Here is a 23,443-nt window from a genome sequence, read left to right as displayed (position 1 = left end):
TCCCAAAGCGCTTGAATTATAATCATGAGCTACCATGTCCAGCCTAATTTTTTATTTAAAAAAAAAATTTCTTTTTAATGCTCCCTTTAGGCAGAATCAAGTTGTTTTTTTTTTTAAAGCCATGAGGACGTGTTTTTAAAATTTTTTAAACAGCTAATTTCATTTTAAAACATGGTTCCAAACCTAGGTTATCAGTAAAAACTGAATCCAAAGTTCAGTGAGCAGAGCTAATGGTTTTCCTCCCCCTGTATGAAACTCTAGTAAGATTTCCCAATACTTGGGCAAAGTAAGTTCAATCAAATCAGCACTGCTTCTTCTGTACTCTGGCTAAAATGTAATAAAGAAATACAACAAAACAAAATCAAGGCCAGGCGCAATGGCACACGCCTGTAATCCTAGCACTATGGGAGGCAGAAACAGAAGGACTGCTCGAGGTCACAAGTTCAAGACCAACCTGGCCAACGTAGTGAGACTCTGTTGTGGCTGGGGGGTGAGGGGGGGCGGCGGCAGGGTAAATCAACTGTTATATGAACTTAAACATCTATAGCTATAAGTACCTAGAGCCCAAGTTTGAAAACAGGTTCCTGAGAAATATTCCATCCCAATCAGGTGACCAGAATGTGTAAGGACTAGAATGGAGTTAAGCAATTCTAACTGAAATACAGCTCCCAGCAAACATTTAATAAATTTACAGAACTTTATCATTGTAATTTCTTTATATACTAAACATGCTCACGTAAGAAATCAATTTTATTTAAAAAACTTACCTTAATGAATCTACCCACAATTTGAGATGTATATTTTGGGAGTTGTTGTACTTTGCCAAGTAATATCAAAGACACTAAAATATACTTTTTATATGATTCCAACATGATATGACTGACCGCCATGGCAGGAGTAGTTATAGCCTAGACAAGAGAAGAATGCTTACTGTAATGAGAACAGGTCACAGTAGCAAACAGCAATAAACCACATGCATCACCTTAATTATAAATCAATAATACTTTTCAAATGTCCCATTATTTTCATAACAGCCTTATTGACATATAATTCATTTTATTTTATTTTTATGTATTTAATTTTTAGAGCCAGGGTCTCACTCTGTCATCCAGGCTGGAGTGCAGTAATGTAATTATGGCTTACTGTACCCTCAAACTCCTGGGGTTCAAGTGATCTTCCTGCCTCAGCCTCCCGAGTACATGGGACTATATGCGTGGGCTACCACGCTTGAATAATTTTAAAATTTTTTGTAGAGATGGGGGTCTCACTATGTTGCTCAAGCTAGTCTCAAGCTTGTAAGCTCAAGGAATCCTCCCACTTCAGAATCCCAAAGTGCTGGGATTCCTGGTGTGAGCCACCATGACTGGCCTGAGATATAATTCACATGACATAAAATTTACTCTTGGGCCTGGCGCAGTGGCTCATGCCTGTAATCCCAGCCCTTTGGGAGGCCAGGCGGGTGGATTACTTGAGGCCAGAAGTTCAAGACCAGCCTGGTCAACATGGTAAAACCCTGTCTCTACCAAAAACAGAAAAATTGGCCAGGCGTAGTGGCTCATGCCTATAATCCCAGTACTCTGGGAGGCCAAGGCGGGCAGATCATGAGGTTAGGAGATGAAGACCATCCTGGCCAATACGGTAAAACCCTGTCTCTACTAAAAAAACAAAAATTAGCTGGGTGTGGTGGCGCATGCCTGTAATCCCAGGTACTTGGAAGGCTGAGGCAGAAGAATCACTTGAACCACGGAGTCAGAGGCTGCAGTGAGCCAAGATGGCATCAGTGAACTCCAGCCTGGTGACAGACCAAGCCTCTGTTTAAAAATAAAAATAAAAAAGAAAGAAAAGAAAGAAAAATTAGCTAGGTGTAGTGGTTCCATGTCTGTAATCCCTGTTACCTGGGAGGTTGAGACAAGAGAATCACTTAAACCCAAGAGATGGAGGTTACAGTGAGCCAAGATCACATCACTGCACCCCAGGAAAAAAATTAATTTACTCTTTTAAAGTATACAATTCAGTGGTTCCCAGTGTATTCACTATGTTGCAAAGCTGTCACTACTATCTAATTTCGAAACATTTTCATGTCCCTACCCGTTAGCTGTCATTTCCCATTCACTCTGCCCCTCAGTTCCAGGCAACCAATATTCTGCTTTCTGTCTCTATAAATTTGCTTACTCTGGACACTTCATATAAATGGTATCATGCAGTATGTGGAGTTCTGTGACTGATTTCTTTAACTTGTGTTTTCAAAGTTCATCCATGTTGTAGCATGTATCAGTACTTCATTTCTTTTCATGGTTGAATAATATTCCTTTGGGTGGATATACCATATTTTATCCATTCCTCTGTTGATGAGCATTTGGGTTGCTTCTACCTTATGGCTATTATAAATAATGCTGCTACGAATGTTAGTGGTCATGCTCTAAAGGGTGAAACTGCTGGGTCATCTGGTAACTATGTTTAACATTGTGAGGAACTGCCAAACTGTGACTGTTTCCTTTACACTCCTGTCAGCAATTCTGAAACTTCTAAATTCTCCAGCTCCCCACCAACACTTGCTATTGGCAAACTTTTGAAATCTTAGCCATCCCAGAGGGTGTGAACCATAACACACTGTGGTCTTGATTTGTATTTCCTTTATGACACATGACGATGAGTATCTTTTCATGTGCTTATTGGCCATTTGTGTATCTTCTTTGGAGAAATGTCTATTCAAATCTATTACCCACTTTAAAATTTTAGTCTTTTTATTGCTGAGTTGTAAGAGGTCTCTGTATATTCTAGATGCAAGTCTTTTATCAGAAATATGGTCTACAAATGTTTTCTCCCATTTTGTGTCTGCCTTTTCACTTTATTTCAAAACTATGATATCCAAATCAGCCCAAACCTTCCAAATCAAAATCCAAACCACTGAGCTTGTAAGACACTCATTTGAGATGATTCTATAGAAACACTCATGTAAGTACATGAGGACACACACACAGTGCTTCCCACTGCAACACGTTTAATTGTGAAATATCAGAATCAACTTAAATTTCCATCAATCAGGGACTAGTAAACTCCTGGTCAATCTGAGTGGTATGAGAAGATGCTTTGCTTTATATAGTGGTGTATGATCTAATTTTTTTTCAATTAAGTATGCCCTACTTTTGGATTTTTTTTTTAAGCTGTAAAAAAATCTACATCACTTTCTGAAATTAAGGTAATATCATCTACAACTGCAAGCATATCATTAAAACAAAGTTGTATGAAGTAGACTAACACTAGACAATGCTTGTTATTAGGTCAAAATCAGGAAATCAGTTTGTTTTCAAGCAAAAGCATTATATCTATAAACATCAAAAATGTTTTAACATTTTAATTATTTGTGAAAGAAATGTTTCCTATGTACGCTGCACACTTTGTCTTTTTTTTTTTTTTTTTTTTTGAGATGAAGTGTTGCTCTGTCGCCTAGGCTAGAGTACAGTAGCATGATCTCGGCTCACTGCAACTTCTACCTCCCGGGTTCAGGCAATTCTACTGTCTCAGCCTCCAGAGTAGCTGGGACTACAGGTGCACACCAGCATGCTTGGCTAATTTTTGTATTTTTAGTAGAAACAGGGTTTCATCATATTGGTCAAGCTGGTCTTGAACCACGGTATCTGTCAGGTAATCCACCCACCTCAGCTTCCCAAAGTGCTGGGATTACAGGTATGAGACTGCGCCTGGCCACTTTCTTGTCTTTTCTTTTTTTTTTTTTTTTTTTTGAGACGGAGTCTTGTTCTATCACCCAGGCTGGAGTATAGTGGCGTGATCTCAGTTCACTGCAACCTCCATCTCACGGTTCAAGAGATTCTCCTACTTCAGCCTCCCGAGTAGCTGGGATTACAGACACCCGCCACCACGCCCAGCTAATTTTTGCATTTTTAGTAGAGACAGGGTTTCACCATATTGGCCAGGCCCTGACCTCAGGTGATCTGCCTGCCTTGGTCTCCCAAAGTGCTGGGATTCCAGGTGAGAGCCACTGTGCCTGGCCGTCTCTTGCCTTTTTTTGGGGGGTGGAGGGGGGAAAGATGGGAGTTTCACTCTTGTTACCCAGGCTGGAGTACAATGCCGCCATACAGCTCACTGCTACCTCCACTACCTCCACCTTCCAGGTTCAAACGATTATACTGCCTCAGCCTCCCAAGTAGCTGGGATTACAGGCATACACCACCACACCCAGCTAATTTTGTGTTTTTAGTAGAGACAAGGTTTCTCCATGCTGGTCAGGCTGGTCTCAAACTCCCCACCTCAGGTGATCCACCCGCCTCAGCCTCCCAAAGTGCTGGGATTATAGGCAAGAGCCACTGCACCCGGCCGTCTCTTGCCTTTTTAATGCCCACATCATCTTGGTATTTCAAGATCAGTTTGCTCATGAGTTACTATATTCAGCTACAGCAATGGTAATGCATCCAATGGCTATGAAATGCATTTTTATAATTTTCTGAACGTGTAGACTTAAAGAGAAGTCACCTGACTAGACACGTACTTAAATGACCCCATCATCTCTGCCTACTGGCACTTATGGTGGCCCTTCCCAGGTACCCTCAACAAGGCACATCAACCACTCATTGTAGTATGGCTCAGAGCCACAGGATGTGTGTGTGTGTGTGTGTGTGTGTGTGTGTGTGTGTGTGTGTGTTATGTGTTAGAATTCTACCTAAATTGAGCTCTCTGAAGGTTTTAAATATCCTTCATTACTTAATACATGTTATGAACTAAATAGGAACTTATGAAATATGACTAATTTACCTTAAGATAACTGGTTTATTAATCCATATTGTACGTATCTTTTTCAGATTCTGAGTAAACCTCCAGAATAGTGTACCAAATTGTGTATTATGTTTCATTACATAGACACAGAAAGGGTGGGAGGGGGTATAAAGGTGTGTACTCCCTTATACCCTTTAAATTTTGAATAATGAGAATGTTTCACTGATTAAATAAAACTTAACAAAATGCCACACCTGGTTTTAGAATAAGAAGACACATCCAAGATCATCAAGTTCAATCTCTTCCTTAAATGCAAATGAAGCTATAAAGGTCAAGAGATGGCATAACTTATCGCAAATCGGTTAAGGTATAAGTGGCAAAGCCTAGATTAGCACCCACCCACAAGCACTCTTCTATGCACTCGCACTGCTGCTCAACTTAGGGATCAGGTTACCACTATATACGTGATCACAGAGAAGCAGTCTCTGAGAGGACCACCACCTGAAATGGAGGCCCCGGGATCAGTCCACTCTAGCCACAAACCTATGGGAGCACTTCTTTGGTCACACAAGTTCAGAACCACTTCAGGGACATTTAGAGAGATGATTGATTACCTGTTCATAAAAGTAGAGCGCTCTTTCAAAGTTCTTCAGCCCAGTATAGATCATCCCTCCATAATAATAGTAACATAAAAAGTGCTTTGCATCATAGGCTCCATTCTCTTTACAGATATCCATCATATCCACGTCAAGATATGGAAGGGCAGGCTTAAAGCATTTTGCTAGCAAACAAAGCTGTAAACAAATCGAAAGTAAATCATCACTTTAATTTTACTTTGGCAGGTATCAGCAGAAGGAGAAAATTCATAGATTCTAGAAATGTCCATATAATTTTGTTTCACATTTTATTAACTAAAATGATCTAAATGTCGACACATTTCATGCGTCTCTTATCTGAAATGCTTAGGACCGGAAGTGTTTCAGATTTTGGAATATTTGCAGAATACATACCAAGTTGAGTATCCCTCATCTGAAAACCTGAAATCCAAATGCTCCAGTGAGCACTTTCTTTGAGTGTCATGTTGTTGTTCGGAAAGTTTCAGATTTTGAATCATTTTGGGTTTCAAATTTTTGGATTAGGAATACTCGACCTGTACTCCATTTTCTTAGCCATTCAGAATAAAATAGCATTGCTTTGTTTTGTTTTTTGAGACAGAGTCTCACTCTGTCCCACAGGCTGGAGTGCAGTGGTACGATTTCGGCTCACTGCAACCTCCACCTCCCAGGTTCAAGTGATTCTCCTGCGAACTCCTGCATCGGCCTCCTGAGTGGCTGGGATTATAGGTGCAGTACCACACCCAGCTAATTTTTTATTTTTAGTAGAGATGGGGTTTCACCACGTTGGCCAGGCTGGTCTGGAACTTCTGACCTCAGGTAATGCATCCACCTCGGCCTCTCAACGTGCTAGGATTAGAGGCATGAGCCACCGTGCCCAGCCCAGGATTTCTCTGTAAAAAACTAAACAGCAAGGCCTAGCACTGCTGTTTCCGATGTTTCTTGAAGGAAACAATGTAACTACTCCACACAGACTTGTGAAACGATGGCATACTCATATTATAGAATACTCCATACCTGTAAAGAACCACTATGGAATAATCTCCAAGATATGTTAAATAGAAAAAGCAAGCTACAAAAGAGATAGCATAATTATTAAAATTTGTGTAAAAAAATAAGAAAATATCCATTCATATTTTTTGTTTGTTTGTTTGTTTGTTTGTTTGTTTTTTTGAGACGGAGTTTGCCCAGGCTGGAGTGCAATGGCACAATCTTGGCTCACCACAACCTCTGCCTCTCAGGTTCAAGTGATTCTCCTGCCTCAGCTTCCCGAGTAGCTGGGATTACAGGCATTTGCCCCCACACCTGGCTAATTTTTGTATTTTTTTTTTTTTTTTTTTTTTGAGACGGAGTTTCGCTCTTGTTACCCAAGCTGGAGTGCAATGGCGCGATCTCGGCTCACCGCAACCTCTGCCTCCTGGGTTCAGGCAATTCTGTCTCAGCTTCCTGAGTAGCTGGGATTACAGGCATTTGCCACCATGCCCAGCTAATTTTTTGTATTTTTAGTAGAGACGGGGTTTCACCATGTTGACCAGGATGGTCTCGATCTCTTGACCTCGTGATCCACCCGCCTCGGCCTCCCAAAGTGCTGGGATTACAGGCTTGAGCCACCGCGCCCGGCCCAATTTTTGTATTTTTAATAGAGACAGGGCTTCGCCATGTTGGCCGGGCTGGTCTCGAACTCCTGACCTCAGGTAATTCACCTGCCTCAGCCTCCCGAAGTGCTGGGATTACAGGCATGAGCCAACGCGCCCAGCCTCATGTTTGCTTTTAATTCCATAAAATGTCTTTGGAAGGATACATGAGAAATTACTAACATAGTTTACTTTGCAGAGAAGAAATAGATGGCTAGCAAACAGAGTAGGAGGGAGACTTCATTATATACACACCCCTTTGCCTTCTGGACTTTGAACATCACAAAATAAGATAAGTAAATGAATAACATTTTAAGGTATAAGAAGTTAGCTGTGTTAAGTCTCAGGTTCCACAATTTATTTTTTTTGAGGCGGAGTCTTGCTCCTGTTGCCTAGGCTACAGTGCAATGGCATGATCTTAGCTCACTGCAACCTCCGCCTCCCAGGTTCAAGCAATTCTCCTGCCTCAACCTCCCAAGTAGCTGGGATTACAGGCATGCACCACCACGCCTGGCTAATTTTGTATTCTTAGTAGAGATGGGGCTTCTGCATGCTGGTCAGGCTGGTCTTGAACTCCTGACATCAGGTGATCTGCCTGCCTCAATCTCCCAAAATACTGGGATTACAGGTGTGAGACATTGTGTCTGGAAGGTTCCACAATTTTTTTTTTTTTTTTTTTTGATGGAGTAATGCTCTGTTGCCAGGTTGGAGTGCAGTGATGCAATCTTGGCTCACTGCAACCTCCATCTCCCGGGTTCAAGCAATTCTCCTGCCTCAGCCTCCTGAGTAAATGGCATTACAGGTGTATGTCACCACATCCAGCTAATTTTTGTATTTTTAGTAGAGACAGGGTTTCACCATGTTGGCCAGGATGGCCTTGATCTCTTGACCTTGTCATCTGCCCACCTAGGCCTCCCAAAGTGTTGGTATTACAGGTGTTAGCCACTGCACCCACTTGGTTCCACAATTTTTAAAGTGATTCAGGATTTTAAAAAAAGTTACAACTAGGGCTGGGCACAGTGGCTCACGAGGTAGTTCAAGGTCAGCCTGGCCAACATGGTAATCTCTACTAAAAATAAAAATATTAGCCGGGCACGGTGGCACGTGCCTGTAGTCCCAGCTACTCGGGAGGCTGAGGCAGGAAAATGCTTGAACCTGGGAGGCAGTGGTTGCAGTGAGCCAAGATCGCGCCACTGAACTCCAGCCTGGGTGACAAAGCGAGACACTGTCTCAAAAAAAAAAAAAAGTGTAACTATTAATTACGCTATTGGTTCCACAAGCTTACTAGCTGAGCCCCATCCTAGAGTTTGCACCCAGCACCCTCCTGAATATAATAGATGTATCTACATATTCCAACTTCTATAACACATCACAGTATCCACCAACTTGCCTTGCTTTATGAAACCCGATGTTGAGGAAGCCCATAAACAACCTACACCTCTGACCTGGTGTGAATCACACACTTTGGTTGCTTACCTGGCAAAGATCCGCATGTATTGAGGTCAGCTGGTTTGTATTCATCTGCATCTTGTCTATGGCTTGCTTAAGGATGCCAATTCCTCGCAGGGGCTGTCAGAAACGACATCTCTTTCAGATAAGTTCTCAAAGATGGCAGCACATTGGATCTTATGTTGTCACTTACAAATAAAAAATAACACTAATTGATAGGTTCCTTTAAATAGCAATATAAGGTTTCCATACTCTTTCAGGAAATTTCTGTCCCATTTAAGTCAGAAAATGTTTTCTTAAGCTGTTTCTTGGAATTTTTAGTAACTCAGCATTATTTTTTAAATCATAAAAATCTTTTATTTTACAATGAAGATCAATAATCAAAAACAATATTACTTTCTCAACAGTTCACTGTATTAACATCTAAACAAATGAAAACTTTCCAAATCGCTGATTATATAAGAGGTAACAGCTTATGCTTAGGAAAATTACTTGTGCATAGGGATGTTGGCATTTTCCCATAGGCAGTCTAGCCCTTACCTGGTAGTTAATTGCCACCAAAACTAATACCACAGATTTCAAAAGGACTGTTTCCTGCCCTGATTATAAATAACAAGACCAAGTGTCAAGTGAGGTATAATCAATTTTTGGAGAGAAGAGACTAAAAATGTCTCAGTAACTTAGAGCTTTTCCAAAAACTCCTGATTTTTCTTAACCATCTCTTTCAAACAGTTTACTTAGTATTACAAAATAACAACTGGTTCTATTTTCAGTCTCTTTCAAACCCCTAATCTTAAATTCATTTTCAAATTAAAAATAAACACCTGACTGGGTACAGTGGCTCACACCTCTAATCTCAGCACTTTGGGAGGCCGAGGTGGCCTGATGACCTGAGGTCAGGAGTTCTAGAGACTAGCTTGGGGCAAAACCTCATCTCTATTAAAAATACAAAAATCATTCGGAGGCCAAGGTGGGCAAATCGCCTCAGGTTAGGAGTTCGAGACCAGCCTGGTCAACATAGTGAAACCCTGTCTCTACTAAAAGTACAAAAATTAGCCAGGCATGGTGGTAAGCGCCTATAATCCCAGCTACTTGGGAGACTGAAGGAGAATTGCTTGAACATAGGAGGGGGAGACTGTAGTGAGCTGAGATAGCGCCACTGCACTCCAGCCTGGGTGATAGAGAGACTCTCACAAAAAAAAAAAAAAAATCAGCCAGGCATGGTGGCACGTGCCTGTAGTCGCAGCTACTCAGGAGGCTGAGGCACAAGAATTGCCTGAACCCAGGAGATGGAGGTTGCAGTGACCTGAGATCACACCACTGCACTCCAGCCTAGGCAACAGAATGAGACTCCATCTCAAAAAAATAAATAACTAAATAAATTTTCTTTAAAAATCCACATAATAGGCCGGGCGCAGTGGCTCATGCCTGTAATCCCAGCACTTTGGGAGGCCGAGGCGGGTGGATCACGAGGTCAAGAGATCGAGACCATCCTGGTCAACATGGTGAAACCCCGTCTCTACTAAAAATACAAAACATTAGCTGGGCATGGTGGTGCATGCCTGTAATCCCAGCTACTCAGGAGGTTGAGGCAGGAGAATTGCCTGAACCCAGGAGGCGGAGGCTGCAGCGAGCCAAGAACGCGCCATTGCACTACAGCCTGGGTAACAAGTGAAACTCCGTCTTGAAAAAAAAAAAAAAATCCACATAATAACTTATTATTATAAAAGATAAAGACTGAAGCACTGTTCCAGATTACGGGACCCTAAAGAGACACAGCAATGTAACGCGACCCATGGCCCAAGGTTTTCTTTTGCTACATAGACACTGCCTGAACAGCTAATGTCCTTTAGCAAAAGACAATCCTTTTTATTGGCTGAAAATCTAAATGAGGTCTGTCAATTTGTTGATTCGTTATATTAACATTCATTTCTGGGCCGGGTGCGGTGGCTCACACCTTAGTCCTAGCATTTTGGGAGGCTGAGGCAAGTGGATTGCCTGAGCTCAGGAGTCAAAGACCAGCGTGGCAACATAGTGAAACCCTGTCTCTACTAAAATACAACTAGCTGGCATGCACCTGCAGTCCCCAGCTACTCAAGAGGTTGAAGCAGGAGAACTGCTTGAATCTGGGAGCTGGAGGTTGCAGTGAGCTGAGATCACCCTACTGCAATCCAGCCTAAGTGTTAGAGCGTGACTCTGTCTCCCCCCCAAAAAAAAAAAAAATCATTTTTGGATGCTGACCATTACACTGTGCTATGTAAGAGAATGTCCTAATTTTTAGGATTTACCCACTGAAGTATTTCGGGATAAAGAACAACACATCTGCAATTTAATTTCCGATGGCTCAGAAAAAAATAGAGGAAGAGAGGAAAAAAAAGAGTAAGTGTGGTAAAATGTTAACATTTGGAGAATATAGGTGAAATGTACGAGAATTTTTTATATTATTCTTGAGGCTTTTTGTAAGGCTAAAATAATGTCCTAATTAAAAGTTAAAATAAAAAATGTAACAGATAAAACCCAGCTATTGCAACATAAAGGGTATTAGCTTGGTAATTCCAACTACTTGGTAGTTCCACCACCAGCAGCCTCCCTGAGGTGCTACACCTCCCTGTGCCTCCCCTCACTCAAGGGATGCTGGGACTACCTATACTTACAGCAATGGCTGTGAGTGCTCTCAAGTGACCACAGACATCCAGGTGTTGGATGCTCAGTACTAACCTGGAATCTTAATATAATACTGCATTGTATAAGCTAGTTACATATTATAGCAACTAGGAATGCTTGAATAGTATTTCTTACCTGTTTTCTTTCCACAAGTGCATTTGTTAGCTGATGGCAAAGCCCAGCAACTAGATACAATAACAAAATATTGAAAATATAAATATAACCACAAGGGTAAAATAATTTCAATGGAAAATAAAATGTTATTTAGCTTACAAGTGTCTGTTGCATATCGAATGTGCTCCCCATTACAAGTACTGATGAAAAGCTGAACCTGTGAGAACAGCGTTTCAAAGTCAGGAACACTGGGCATAGAAAACTTCACAAACCTAGGATGAGCAGAAAAGAATCAAATTACCCTGATAGTTCATGACATAAAATACAGAAGCAACGTATGCAAGAAATCCACCCTGCCTCCAATACTCTGTAAAATTTAATGAGGAACAGTATTTTTTTTTTTTTGAGATAGTATCTCGCTCTGTTGCCCAGGCTGCAGTGCAGTGGCATGATCTCAGCTCACTGCAGCCTCAAGTGATTCTCCCACCTCAGTCTCCTGAGTAGCTGGGACTACCTGTGTGCACCACCATGCCCAGCTAACTTTTGTATTTTTAGTAGAGATGGGTTTTCACCATGTTGGCCAGGCAGGTCTCAAACTCTTGACCTCATGAGCCATCTGCCTCGGTTTCCCAAAGTGCTGGGACTACAAGCGTGAGCCACCATGCCTGGCCTGAGCAACAGTATTCTTTAGAATTGAGAACGAGGCCAGGACGGTGACTCATGATTATAATCCAAGCAGTTTGAGAGGCTGAGGCAGGAGGATTGCTTGAGGCCAAAAGTTTGAGACCAGCCTGAGCAACACGGTGAGCCCCTGTCTCTACTACAAAAGATAAATTAGCCAGGCGTGGGGGTGCGTGTCTAGTCCCAGACTTGGGAGACTGAGGCTGGAGGATCACTTGTGTCTACAAGGTTGGGCTGCAGTGAGCTATGATCATGCCACTGCACTCCAGCCTGAGTGACAGAGTAAGATCCAGTCTCAAAAAAACAATAAGAACCACAGTCTGTAAATTCTCCTGACCTGGTTCTTTTGCACAATCAAGATAAGAGTAGACACAAATAAGGGTTAATAAAAACATGTTTAGGCTGGGAGCGGTGGCTCATGCCTGTAATCCCAGCACTTTGGGAGGCCAAGGTGGGCAGATCACTTGAGGTTGGGAGTTTGAGACCAGCCTGACCAAAACGGAGAAACCACGTCTCTACTAAAAATACAAAAGAATTAGCTGGGCTTGGTGATGCATGCTTGTAATCCCTGCCACTGAGGAGACTGAAGCAGAAGAATTGCTTGAACCCAGGAAGTGGAGGTTGCTGTGAGTCAAGATCAGACCACTGCACTCCAGCCTGGGCAACAAGAGCAAGACTCCGTCCCCCAACCAAAAAAAAAAAAAAAAAAAAAAAAAAAAAAGCTCAGCGGGGTGGCTCACGCTTATAATCCCAGCACTTTGGAAGGCTGAGGTGGGCAAATCATGAGGTCAGGAGTTCGAGACCAGCCTGATCAACATGATGAAATCCCATCTCTACTAAAAATGCAAAAAAATTAGCTGGATGTAGTGTCAAGTGCCTGTAATCCCAGCTACTCTGGAGGCTGAGGCAAGTTAGCCAAGACCAGCCTGGGACACAGAGTCTCCATCTCCAAAAAAAATTTAAAAAAAGAAAAATATGTTTAATAAAGAACAACTTTCAAGATGAAAAACTCCACTAAATGAAACCAAAGAGGCTGGGCATGGTAGCTCAAGCCTGTAATCCCACACTTCGGGAGGCCAAGGCGGGCCAATCACCTGAAGTCAGGAGTTTAAGACCAGCCTGATCAACATGGTGAAACCCTGTCTCTACTAAAAGTACAAAAAAATTCCCTAGTTGTGGTGGCATGAGCCTATAATCCCAGCCACTTAGGAGGCTGAGGCAGGAGAATCACATGAAACTCGGGAGGCAGAAGTGCAGTGAGCCGAGATCACGTCACTGCACTACAGCTTGGGCAACAGAGTGAGACTCTGTTTCAAAAAAAAAAATCAGTTGTTGCAGCTAGGCACAGTGGCTCCCGCCTATAATCCCAGCACTCTGGGAGGGAGAGGTGGGTGGATCATTTGAGGCTAAGAAGTCTAGACTAGCCTGGCCAACATGATGAAACCCCATCTTTACTAATACAAAAATTAGCTGGGTGTGGTGGCGCACACCTGTAGTCCCAGCTACTCAGGAGGCTGAAGCAAGAGAATCACTTGAACCTGGAAGGCAATGGTTGCAGTGAGCCGAGATGGCACCACTGCACTCCAGCCTGGGTGAAAAAGCAAGATTGTTGCAAAAAAAAAAAAAAAAAAAAAAAATTAGTCGTTGCTTTTCCTGCTTTGAGGAGAACATATTAAGGGGGACTAAGAGTAAAAGCTATGGGCTAGCTGGAGGCAGGCAGCAGCTCAGATTAAAGATGCTGTCACCAGGCTGGGCTCGGTGGCTCATGCTTATAATCCCAGCACTTTGGGAGGCCAAAGCGGGTGGATCACAAGGTCAAGAGATAGAGACCATTCTGGCCAACATGGTGAAATCTTGTCTCTACTAAAAATACAAAAACTAGCTGAGCGTGGTGGTACACGCCTGTAGTTCCAGCTACTTGGGAGGCTGAGGCAGGAGAATTGCTTAAACCCAGGAGGCGGAGGTTGCAGGGAGCCGAGATGGCACCACTGCACTCCAGCCTGGGGACAGAGTGAGACTCCATCTAAAAAAAAAAAAAAAGAAAAAAAAAAAAGGAGGCTGAGGCAGGAGAATTGCTTGAACCCAGGAGGTGGAGGTTGCGGTGAGCCGAGATCGTGCCATTGCACTCCAGCCTGGGTAACAAGAGCGAAACTCTGTCTCAAAAAAAAAAAAAAAAAAGATGCTGCCACCAACTGTGTGGTCTCTCTGGGAATAACACTGACAGAACAACAGATGGGCAGGACAGGTAGAGTGGAGTGGTGAGAAGAGGGAGGACTCAGGTGATCCATCCCAAGTTGATGGCAGATGGTGCCATCAACCGCCCTGAGAAACACTCTGAGAGGGTGCTGGTGACAGGTTTTAGGGGAGACATCATGTAAGCTAGCATTATTAAGGCATTGCTTAAAAGTAAATTTCAAGTTCTTTTAAAAAAAAAAAAAAAAAAAGGACTAATGAAACTAATTTCTAGAAAAATTAGGCCGGGCATGGTGGCTCACACCTTTAATCCCAGCACTTCAGGAGGCCGAGGTGAGCAGATTACTTGAGGTCAGGAATTCAAGACCAACCTGGTGAAAACCCATTTCTACTAATAATACAAAAGTTAGCTAGGTATGGTAGCACATGCCTGTCATCCCAACTACTCAGGAGGCTGAGGCAGGAGAATCACTTGAAACCGGGAGGCAGAGTCTTACCTAATCATAATTTCTCCTACATCTTTTGGTTTGTCTACTTCCATCTATACTGTATTATTTAACAATGTCACCATATATCTGTATTTACACTTTGTAATTATCAAAACATGTCAGAAACAATTTCGTTTGGGGTTCACAATAGGTCAGTGAGGTATTGTGACTGCTGTTTTTTTTTTTTTTTTGAGACAGAGTTTCCCTCTGACACCCAGGCTGGAGTGCAGTGGTGCGATCTTGGCTCACTGCAACCTCCTCCTCCTGGGTTCAAGTGATTTTGCTGCCTCAGTTTCCTGAGTAGCTGGGACTACAGACACGTGCCACCATGTCCGGCTAATTTTCTGATTTTTTAGTAGAGACAGGGCTTCACTGTATTGGCCATGCTGGTCTTGAATTCCTGACCTCATGATCCGCCCGCCTTGGCCTCCCGAAGTGGTGGGATTACAGGTGTGAGCCACCATGCCTGGCTGCGATTGCTATTTTATAAATAAAAATATGAAGCTCAGGGCCCCACAACTCAAAGTTGGAAGAATGTAGATTCGAAACCAGGGTACCCAGCCAGAAGCTCAGGGTTCTTTCCATATCTTAGCTAACATATACAATGGTAAAACATCTTATAGCTTTAAAATATTTCCATGTCCATTACTCACTTTATATATATACATATATGTGAGTTTATGTGTACATAAAACATCCATGCCATCTGCTCTTTTCTGAAAGGGGGGCCTTGCTGTCACTCAGGCTGGAGTACAGTGGTGTAAGCATAGCTCACTGTAGCTTCAACTTCCCAGGTTCAAGCAATCCTCCCACTTCAGCCTCCTGGGTAGCTGAAACCACAGGCATGTGCCACCACACCCAGCTAACTTTGTTGTTTTTGTTTTTTGAGACAAGGTCTTGCCCTGTCACCCAGACAGGAGTGCAGTGGCATGAGCACAGCTCACTGTAGCCTCAATCTCCTGGACTCAAGCTATCCTCCTACCTCAGCCTCCTGAGTAGCCAGGACCACAGGTGTACACCACCACACCTACCTAATTTTTGTATTTTTTGTAGAGAAAGGGTTTTGCCATGTTGCCCAGGCTGGTCTCAAACTCCTGAGCTCAAGCAATCCGCCCACCTCAGAGTGGGATTACAAATCCTGGGATTACAGGCATAAACCACTGTACCCAGTCACTTTTTTTTTTCTGTAGAGATGGGGTCTTGCTATGTTGCCCAGGCTGGTCTCAAACAGATCCTCCCACCTCAGCCTCCCGAAGCGCTAGGATTACAGGTGTGAGCCACTGTGCCCAGCATCTGCTCTTTCATATAAGTAAGAAAATAAAGGCAGTAGAAATATTTACCAGCACTGTCCAACAGAACTATCTGCAGTGGTGGAAATGTTACAGATTTGTGCTAAGACATGGACATGTGACCACATGTGGCTACTGAGTACTTGAAACATGACAAGTACACCTGAATCTTTTTAAATTTTAATTTACATAGCTGCATATGGCTAGTGGCCACCATATTGCAGAGCATAGCTCTAGATCCTTCCATTCTGACCAAGTTTCTTCTCTAAACTCTGCTCTGTACCCATACCTTTGTCTCAGGAATCCCAGCATAAGTGAAGCCAGACTCTCACTTTAAGTCAATTTCTTCTCCGTTTATTTATATCATTTCAATGTCAAGATCAACCACAATATCCCAATTTATAATAATATAACATCAAGAGAAGAATTCTTTTTTTTTTTTTTTTTTTTGAGACGGGGTTTCGCTCTTGTTACCCAGGCTGGAGTGCAATGGCGCAATCTCGGCTCACTGCAACCTCCGCCTCCTGGGTTCAAGCAATTCTCCTGCCTCAGCCTCCCTAGTAGCTGGGATTACAGGCGTGCGCTACCATGCCCAGCTAATTTTTGTATTTTTAGTAGAGATGGGGTTTCACCATGTTGACCAGGATGGTCTCGATCTCTTGACCTCGTGATCCACCCGCCTCGGCCTCCCAAAGTGCTGGGATTACAGGCTTGAGCCACCGCGCCCGGCCTCAAGAGAAGAATTCTACTGTCAAGTACACAGTTATAAGAAATCCCAATTAAAGGAAGGTCCATTTAATTTGGTCTTAAATGCTTAAATTTGTCTGAAGGAAATTCTAACCAATGTTGCTTTGGATCTTTGATATTTTTTCTTGTTTTGAGACAAGGTCTCATTCTGTCTTGCAGGCTGATTGTTAACGGCTGAATCGTAGCTTACTAGCCTTGAACTGGGCTCAAGCCATCCTCCCACCTCAGCATCTAGAGAAGCTAGGACTACAGGCATGTAGCACTACACCCAGCTAATTTTTTTTATTCTTTGCAGAAATAGGGCCTTGTTATGTTGCCCTAGTATTCAGATAAATGCAAACTAGAGTCCCCACGATTGAGATGGCCATTTTTTAAAACAAATTTTCAAAATTTGTATAAACATAAAGGAGTTAAAAATGATAAAACTGAACAAAATACAACAAGCAATGATTAGTTGGAATGAGTGAAATGTAACTACTACAACTTTAGTTTTGCAAAAGAGCTTAGTGTCGTTTACAATGATTTACTTTCTACACCAAAAATAAAGCCAGAAAGTGCAGTGTTCAGTTTTAACAAGCACAAAACTATAAAAGAAGATGCCCCTTACAAAACAGCAAGGACGCCCAAGGAGTGCTCTTGTACATCCAGAGCCCCGAGCACAGTGTCCAGATGGGATAAGTTCTTCGCAAGGAGCTCACCACTCTTGTTGATCAGTTCACAAAGCTGTGTCATTTGCCCTGAAAAACAGGAACAACACTATTGTATTTCAGCTATAGCACTAAACAAACTAAAGAACTCTAAACACAGCTTTGTACTTCAGAGCCTGAAGTGCCCAAAAATGATTCTTACACGTTCTTCATTTCGGATGAGAACCCAGAAGGACCAGAGGAGTGAAACAACCTGTCCGTGGTCACAAAATGAGTTAGCGATTACACTGGACCTTCCAATTCTCTCTGAATTTTTCACCTTCTCCTCTGTTCTGTATTCCAGTTTCCCAAGCCAGAAACGTACATGTTAACTATTAGCACCGCTCTGCCTCCAGATGATTTAGTTTTACTTCCCAAGTCTCTCAGCTCCATTCCTTTTTCTCTTCCCTCCCTGCCTTAATTCAGATCCTCATCATTTTTTGTCTGGACTGTATCATAAATCTTCTATTTAAAAATTTTTTTTTGAGATGGAGTTTCACTCTTATTGCCCAGGCTGGAGTGCAATGGCGTGATCTCGGCTCACCGCAACCTCTGCCTCTGGGTTGAAGCGATTCTCCTACCTCATCCTCCCAAATAGCTGGGATTACAGGCATGTGGCACCATGCCCGGCTAATTATTTTTATTTTTAGTAGACACGGGGTTTCTTCCTGTTGGTCAGATCGGTCTCGAACTCCCAACCTTAGGTGATCCGCCTGCCTTGTCCTACCAAAGTGTTGGGATCAGAGGTGTGAGCCACCACACCTGGCCTATATCATATATCTAAATGGTCTGCCTACTGTGATCTTTCTCTCCTCCAACCCATGCTTCATATTAGTACTGTCTGTTCTAAACTGCACATTCAATCGAATTACTCCAATGAGTTTAAGAAATCCAAATGCCTTCGCCTGGACTAAGGCCCTTCAGTAACTGGTCCCTGCTACCTTTCTAGCCTTATCTCCTGCTACTTCCCCTCACAAACCTACTCTTTGGTCACAGCAAGCTCAGAAAAATCAACATTCTATGTTCTCTCCTCTTGATGCTTCTACACATGCTGTTTTCTGTCCTCCTCCCAACATCCTCGGCTACCTGACTTGAGCCTCATCCAGCATTGGGCAATCAGCTTGTGACTTCTCTGGACCCTTATCTCAGTTCCCTTCCCCATGGATAAGCTGGATATCTGCCCTCTCTGCCTCACATGGGACTGTGGTGGTTAGGTAATTCAGTAAACTCAGGTGAAGGGCTGTCCCTTTCTCCAGCTCTAGAACACAGCACATGCTTAGCAGCTCATCAAGCAGCTACCTGTTGAATTAATCTCCTAACTCATCTATTTTTCCCCTATACTACAATACTATGTTTGTTTTGTTTTTTTGAGACAAGATCTTATTCTGTCACCCAAGCTACAGTGCAGTGGTGTGACCATAGCTTGCCACCGCCTCAACCTCCTGGGCTCAAGCAATCCTCCCATCTTAGCCTCCCGAGTAGCTGGGACTACAGGTCTATGTATGCCCATCTTACTTTTTAAATTTTTTTGTAGAGACTAGAGTCTCACTATGTTGCCCAGGATGGTCTATTCCTGGGCCCAAGCAATCCTCCTGCCCCAGCATCCCAAAGTGCTGGGATTACTGGCATCAGCCACCAAACCTGGCCTGCAATGCTATGTTTTAACAACTAAGGTACAGAATCTATTAATAATTCGGCCTCAGCCGGATGCTATGGCTCACACCTGTAATCCCAGCACTTTGGGAGGATGAGGCGGGCAGCTCTCTTGAAGCCAGGAGTTCAAGACTAGGCTGGCCAACATGGCAAAACTGTGTCTCTACTAAAAATATAAAAATTAGCTGGGTGTGGTGGTGCACACCTTTAAGTAATTTCAGCTACTGGGGGCGGGGGGGGCGCTGAGGTGGATGAATCCTTGAACCTGGGAGACAGAGGTTGCAGTAAGCTGAGATCACGCCACTTCACTCCATCCTGGGCAACAGAGCAAGACTCAGTCTGAGGGAAAAAAAAAAATTAGGCTTGAATTGGTACCATGAAGTAGATCCATCGATTTCGACAATTATTCTCATGGCAGACACCATGGTCACACTCTAGCTGTCTTTCTGGTAACAGAGGGGATATATTTAAGTCCATGGGCATTAACTCAAGTCTCCTACTTCTGTGCTTCTACATAACAACTGCATCATCTTTTCCTTACTAAAAGAATACAACATCGTATAATGCTTAAAATATAAGTGACTATAGCCAGGTACTTTTTTAAATTTAATTTCTGGTGCTCCGATAATACTTTTAAATTTGATACGTTTTACTGAAAGCAAAGGAAATATATCATTATTATACATGCATGGCAAGACAAGAATAAAACAGCTGTGATCTTACTAGGTATCACCTCTTGAGATCACACAGATTTAACTGGGAAATACCGACTCATCATAATTTTATTACAGATCTCACTGGTAGGTATGAAGTAAGTTCTTCCAGTTAAATAATTTGCCTTTTTAATCCATTACTCTAAATATATTAACAATAATTTGTAACACCCAGAAATAAGCATTGCAATCCATTAGTTCTCTACTGGTTAATAATCAGTGCCAAGTTGAGACTGAAATAAAAGCTGGGTCACTGAAATTTTTAGATAACTAATATTAGTGCAGGGCCAAGGGCAGAGTCAAAAAAAAAAGGGTAAGTGCCATAGGGTGCGTTTGAAATCAGTCCAACCAGAGATGCAGCCAATGAAATTCTAATTAGAAAAACCTGCATTTATAATATTCTCTTGAGGTTTACATTAGAAAATTCTGAAGAAAACCAGAGAAAACAAACTCAAAGATTTTTTTCTTTTTTACTTTTATTTATTTTTGGGGGGACAGAGTTTTGATCTTGTTGCCTAGGCTGGAGTGCAATGACATGATTTTGGCTCACTGCAACTTCCACTTCCCAGGTTCAAGTGATTCTCCTGCCTCAGCCTCCTGAGTAGCTAGGATTACAAGTGCCTGCCACCAGACCCAGCTATTTTTTGTATTTTGAGTAGAGACGGTGTTTCGACATGTTGGCTACACTGGTCTCGAACTCCTGACCTAAGATGATCCGCCCCCCTCAGCCTCCCAAAGTGTTTGGGATTACAGGAGTGTGTCACCGTGCCCTGCCTGAAACTCAAAAGATTTTCTGTGCAGTGAGTGTGAGGCAATGAAGTAGCTGACAGCAATGAAAGTTATCATACTGATCTCTGTCCAGCACTGTTCCTATAGTATCCTACAACTTGATGCTCACAAAAGTCCTAGTTCTGTTTTGTAAATCAGAAGACTGGCCCAGAGAAATTAAGTGTCTCGCACAAGCAGCGAAGGAGAAGGGGTTTCAACCTGAAGCTTCTAACTATACTACCCCACAGGAAAGAGAAAACTACGTATTTGTGGCATAAATTAACAAACCAGTGGTTCCTTTATTCATAGAAAATGCAAGTCTGTGTCTTCCCTGTGAACCTAATTTCTTTTAATAAAAAGGAAAATGAGGAAGAACCGTTATTTATTAACTGCAGGTCCATATCAGATCATATGCCTTACACCAGTGAGGTAAAAGCACCCCTCCATTTTTATAATGGAGACACAAAAGACTCAGAGATTAAAGGCGACTTGTCCAAGGTCACGCAGTTCCTAAAACTTTACAATGAATGACGGTAACAATAATTTGCAGCTGTATTTATTGCCCCCCCTTATGACAGACACTCTCATTTAATCTTCCCATCTCTGTATTAAGTAGGTACTTATTTTGCAGACAAAGAAACTGATGCATGGGATAGTTAAAGGGGCCTTCACAGCCAGCATCTAGTTATTCTAATTTCGAGTCCAGAATTCGGTATATTCACATGCGATGAATGAACCAAACAACCTGGAAAGTGAGAGCAAAATCATCACAGTTCTAACCCTAGAAATGGAGTCCTGGCCCGGCGCGATGGCTCACGCCTGTAATCCCAACACTTTGGGAGGCCGAGGTGGGCGGATTACTTGAGGTAAGGTGTTCAAAACCAGCCTGGCCAACATAGTGAAACCCCATCTCTATCAAAAATACAAAAAAAAAATTATAACGGTGCGAGGTGGTGGGCGCCTGTAATATCAGCTACCCGGGAGGCTGAGGCAGGAGAATCGCTTGAAACCGGGAGGCGGAGGCTGCAGTGAGTCGAGATCGCTCCACTGCACTCCAGCCTGGGCGACAGAGCAAGAGACTCTGTATCAAAAGAAAAGAAAGAAAAAAAAGGGGGTCCTACGAGCAAGAGCTTCCGCAGTATTTTGCAGGACAAAAATAGGCGCACGGGTTCCCGAGCGCGCGCCACCTGGCAGAGGATGAGCCGGCCAAGACGAGCCGCGGAGCCAAGGCACCCAGAACAGACTCGCCTCCCGCCAGCTCCCAGCGGCCTAGACAGCAGGCGGCGGGGAAACTGACATGGCGGTGCGCCAATCACCGAAGGCAAGAGAGACAAAAGGGACCAATAGTTGCCCGAGAAGGCCTCTGGCGGAAGTCACGCCCCCAAACTGTCAAGCAAAGCGCCCGGTGGAAGGGGCCCAGGCCGGGACGGGGGGGGGAGCTCCTGGCGGCCCGAGGGAGGGGAGACCGGCCGGCGAGGACCACGGAGTGCAAGGAGGCTGCCTACACTCGGCCGCGCTCGATCCTGCCCTGATCTAAACGCTGCAACCCTGATCCTGGCCCCGGAGAAGAGGCTCAAAGCTAAAAGGGCGGTCCCAGTCATCCGTGCTGGCGCTGAGGATGCAGGCCCGTCCCCGGTATCCGCCCAGGCCCAGCCCGGTGGCCTAGGGCCTCACCTTGAGCCGAGAGCTGTCGGACACTGTTCACGAACTGCTCCAGGGCAGACGCCATGTTTTCCCCCGAGCGACTCGAGCGGCGAAAGCAGCACGCGCGGGAAAAGACTGCCGCTCTAGGAGGAGGGGCCGCGGCGATCCACCTGAGGTCCTCGCGAGCGGCGACGTCACTTCCGGTGCTTCAAGCACCGCGAGAATCCACCTAGCTGCCAACACGTTGGTGTTTCCATGGAAACTGCCGCAATTCGCTGTAACCGGAAATTGGCGTCCGTCGTCCCCGACTTCTTCACTCAGTGGGCTTGTGAAATCCTTCCGCACGTTAGATTGGGGTTAGTGGGTATAGAAAGGAACGAAACTTACAACTAGGCAAGTATTTTCCGGTCTGGATTTTGCTAGAGAGGCCCTGCGGTTTTCCACCTGGACAGATGCTTCAATGAGGCACGACTTCATTGCCACGTCTCCCATGAAGTTTTCCCCGTGATTTTAGGCCCTGGAGCCAAGCAGCCTGGGTTCAACTCCCTTTTCTACCACTTAGTAGCTGTGTGACTTTGAGCAAGTCACTTGACCGTCGTGTGCGTCGTTTTCCCCATTTGTAAAATCTCAGTGTCCTTAACCGCATAAAACAGTTAGGACGGCGCTAGGGAGAACTATAGTTATTCCTTCAAGATGTACTTTGAATGGGGCCGGGCGCGGTGGTCATGCCTGTAATCCCAGCATTGTGGGAGGGCGAGGCGGGCGGATCACGAGGTCAGGAGATTGATACCATCCTGGCTAACATGGTGAAACCCCGTCTCTACTAAAAATACAAAAAATTAGCTGGGCGTGGTGGCGTGCACCTGTAGTCCCAGCATTTGGGAGGCCGAAGCAGGAGAATTGCTTGAATCTGGGAGGCGGAGGTTGCAGTGAGCCAAGATCGTGCCACTGCACTCCAGCCTGGGTGACAGAGACTCTGTCTCAAAAAAAAAAAAAAAAAAAGCAACACCACACACAAAAAGTGAATTGATTTTCCCCATCTGGGATTGATCTCTCCCGCCTCCGCTTGTCCCCTAAAGCACTTTGTTCTTCTTATGTTGCTACTTCTACTCTGTTACAGAAATGTGTCTCCATAGTCCATATCATATCTGTAAACCAAAAACAAAAGTCTAAGCACCCCAGCTGACTGGTGGACCCTCTCCTACGCCAAGGACATTCCAATTTATCCTGAAAAACTAGTTCAGGCCATGGTGGGAAGTGGTAGTCAGACATGCCTCAACAGACATCAACTCAGAGACTTTAAGACGAGTAGACTCGGCCGGGCGCGGTGGCTCAAGCCTGTAATCCCAGCACTTTGGGAGGCCGAGGCGGGTGG

At 43.8% G+C, this 23,443-nt stretch overlaps 1 protein-coding gene across 3 annotated transcripts in view; it reads right to left on the bottom strand.

The window, feature by feature from the left end:
• Positions 1-22,272, bottom strand: part of COPS3 (COP9 signalosome subunit 3) — a 41,309-nt gene extending 19,037 nt beyond the window's left edge. Inside the window, exons 1-7 of one of the 3 annotated variants that reach the window (XM_074388307.1) lie at positions 22,099-22,272; positions 17,212-17,360; positions 11,366-11,478; positions 11,228-11,277; positions 8,456-8,548; positions 5,346-5,525; positions 768-908 (exon numbers count right to left, since the gene is read on the bottom strand). In XM_074388307.1, coding sequence (XP_074244408.1) covers positions 768-908; positions 5,346-5,525; positions 8,456-8,548; positions 11,228-11,277; positions 11,366-11,478; positions 17,212-17,336 — 702 coding nt within the window. In that variant the 5' untranslated portion in view covers positions 17,337-17,360; positions 22,099-22,272. Of the gene's footprint in view, positions 1-767; positions 909-5,345; positions 5,526-8,455; positions 8,617-11,227; positions 11,278-11,365; positions 11,479-17,211; positions 17,361-22,098 lie in introns of all 3 variants that reach the window. The other 2 variants (XM_074388308.1, XM_039476391.2) reach the window with 2 other exon arrangements.
• Positions 22,273-23,443: the final 1,171 nt, after the last annotated feature.

Source organism: Saimiri boliviensis, chromosome 17 (assembly GCF_048565385.1).
Source record: "Saimiri boliviensis isolate mSaiBol1 chromosome 17, mSaiBol1.pri, whole genome shotgun sequence".
Taxonomy (NCBI): domain Eukaryota; kingdom Metazoa; phylum Chordata; class Mammalia; order Primates; family Cebidae; genus Saimiri; species Saimiri boliviensis.
This window is presented reverse-complemented; position numbering and strand designations above follow the sequence as displayed.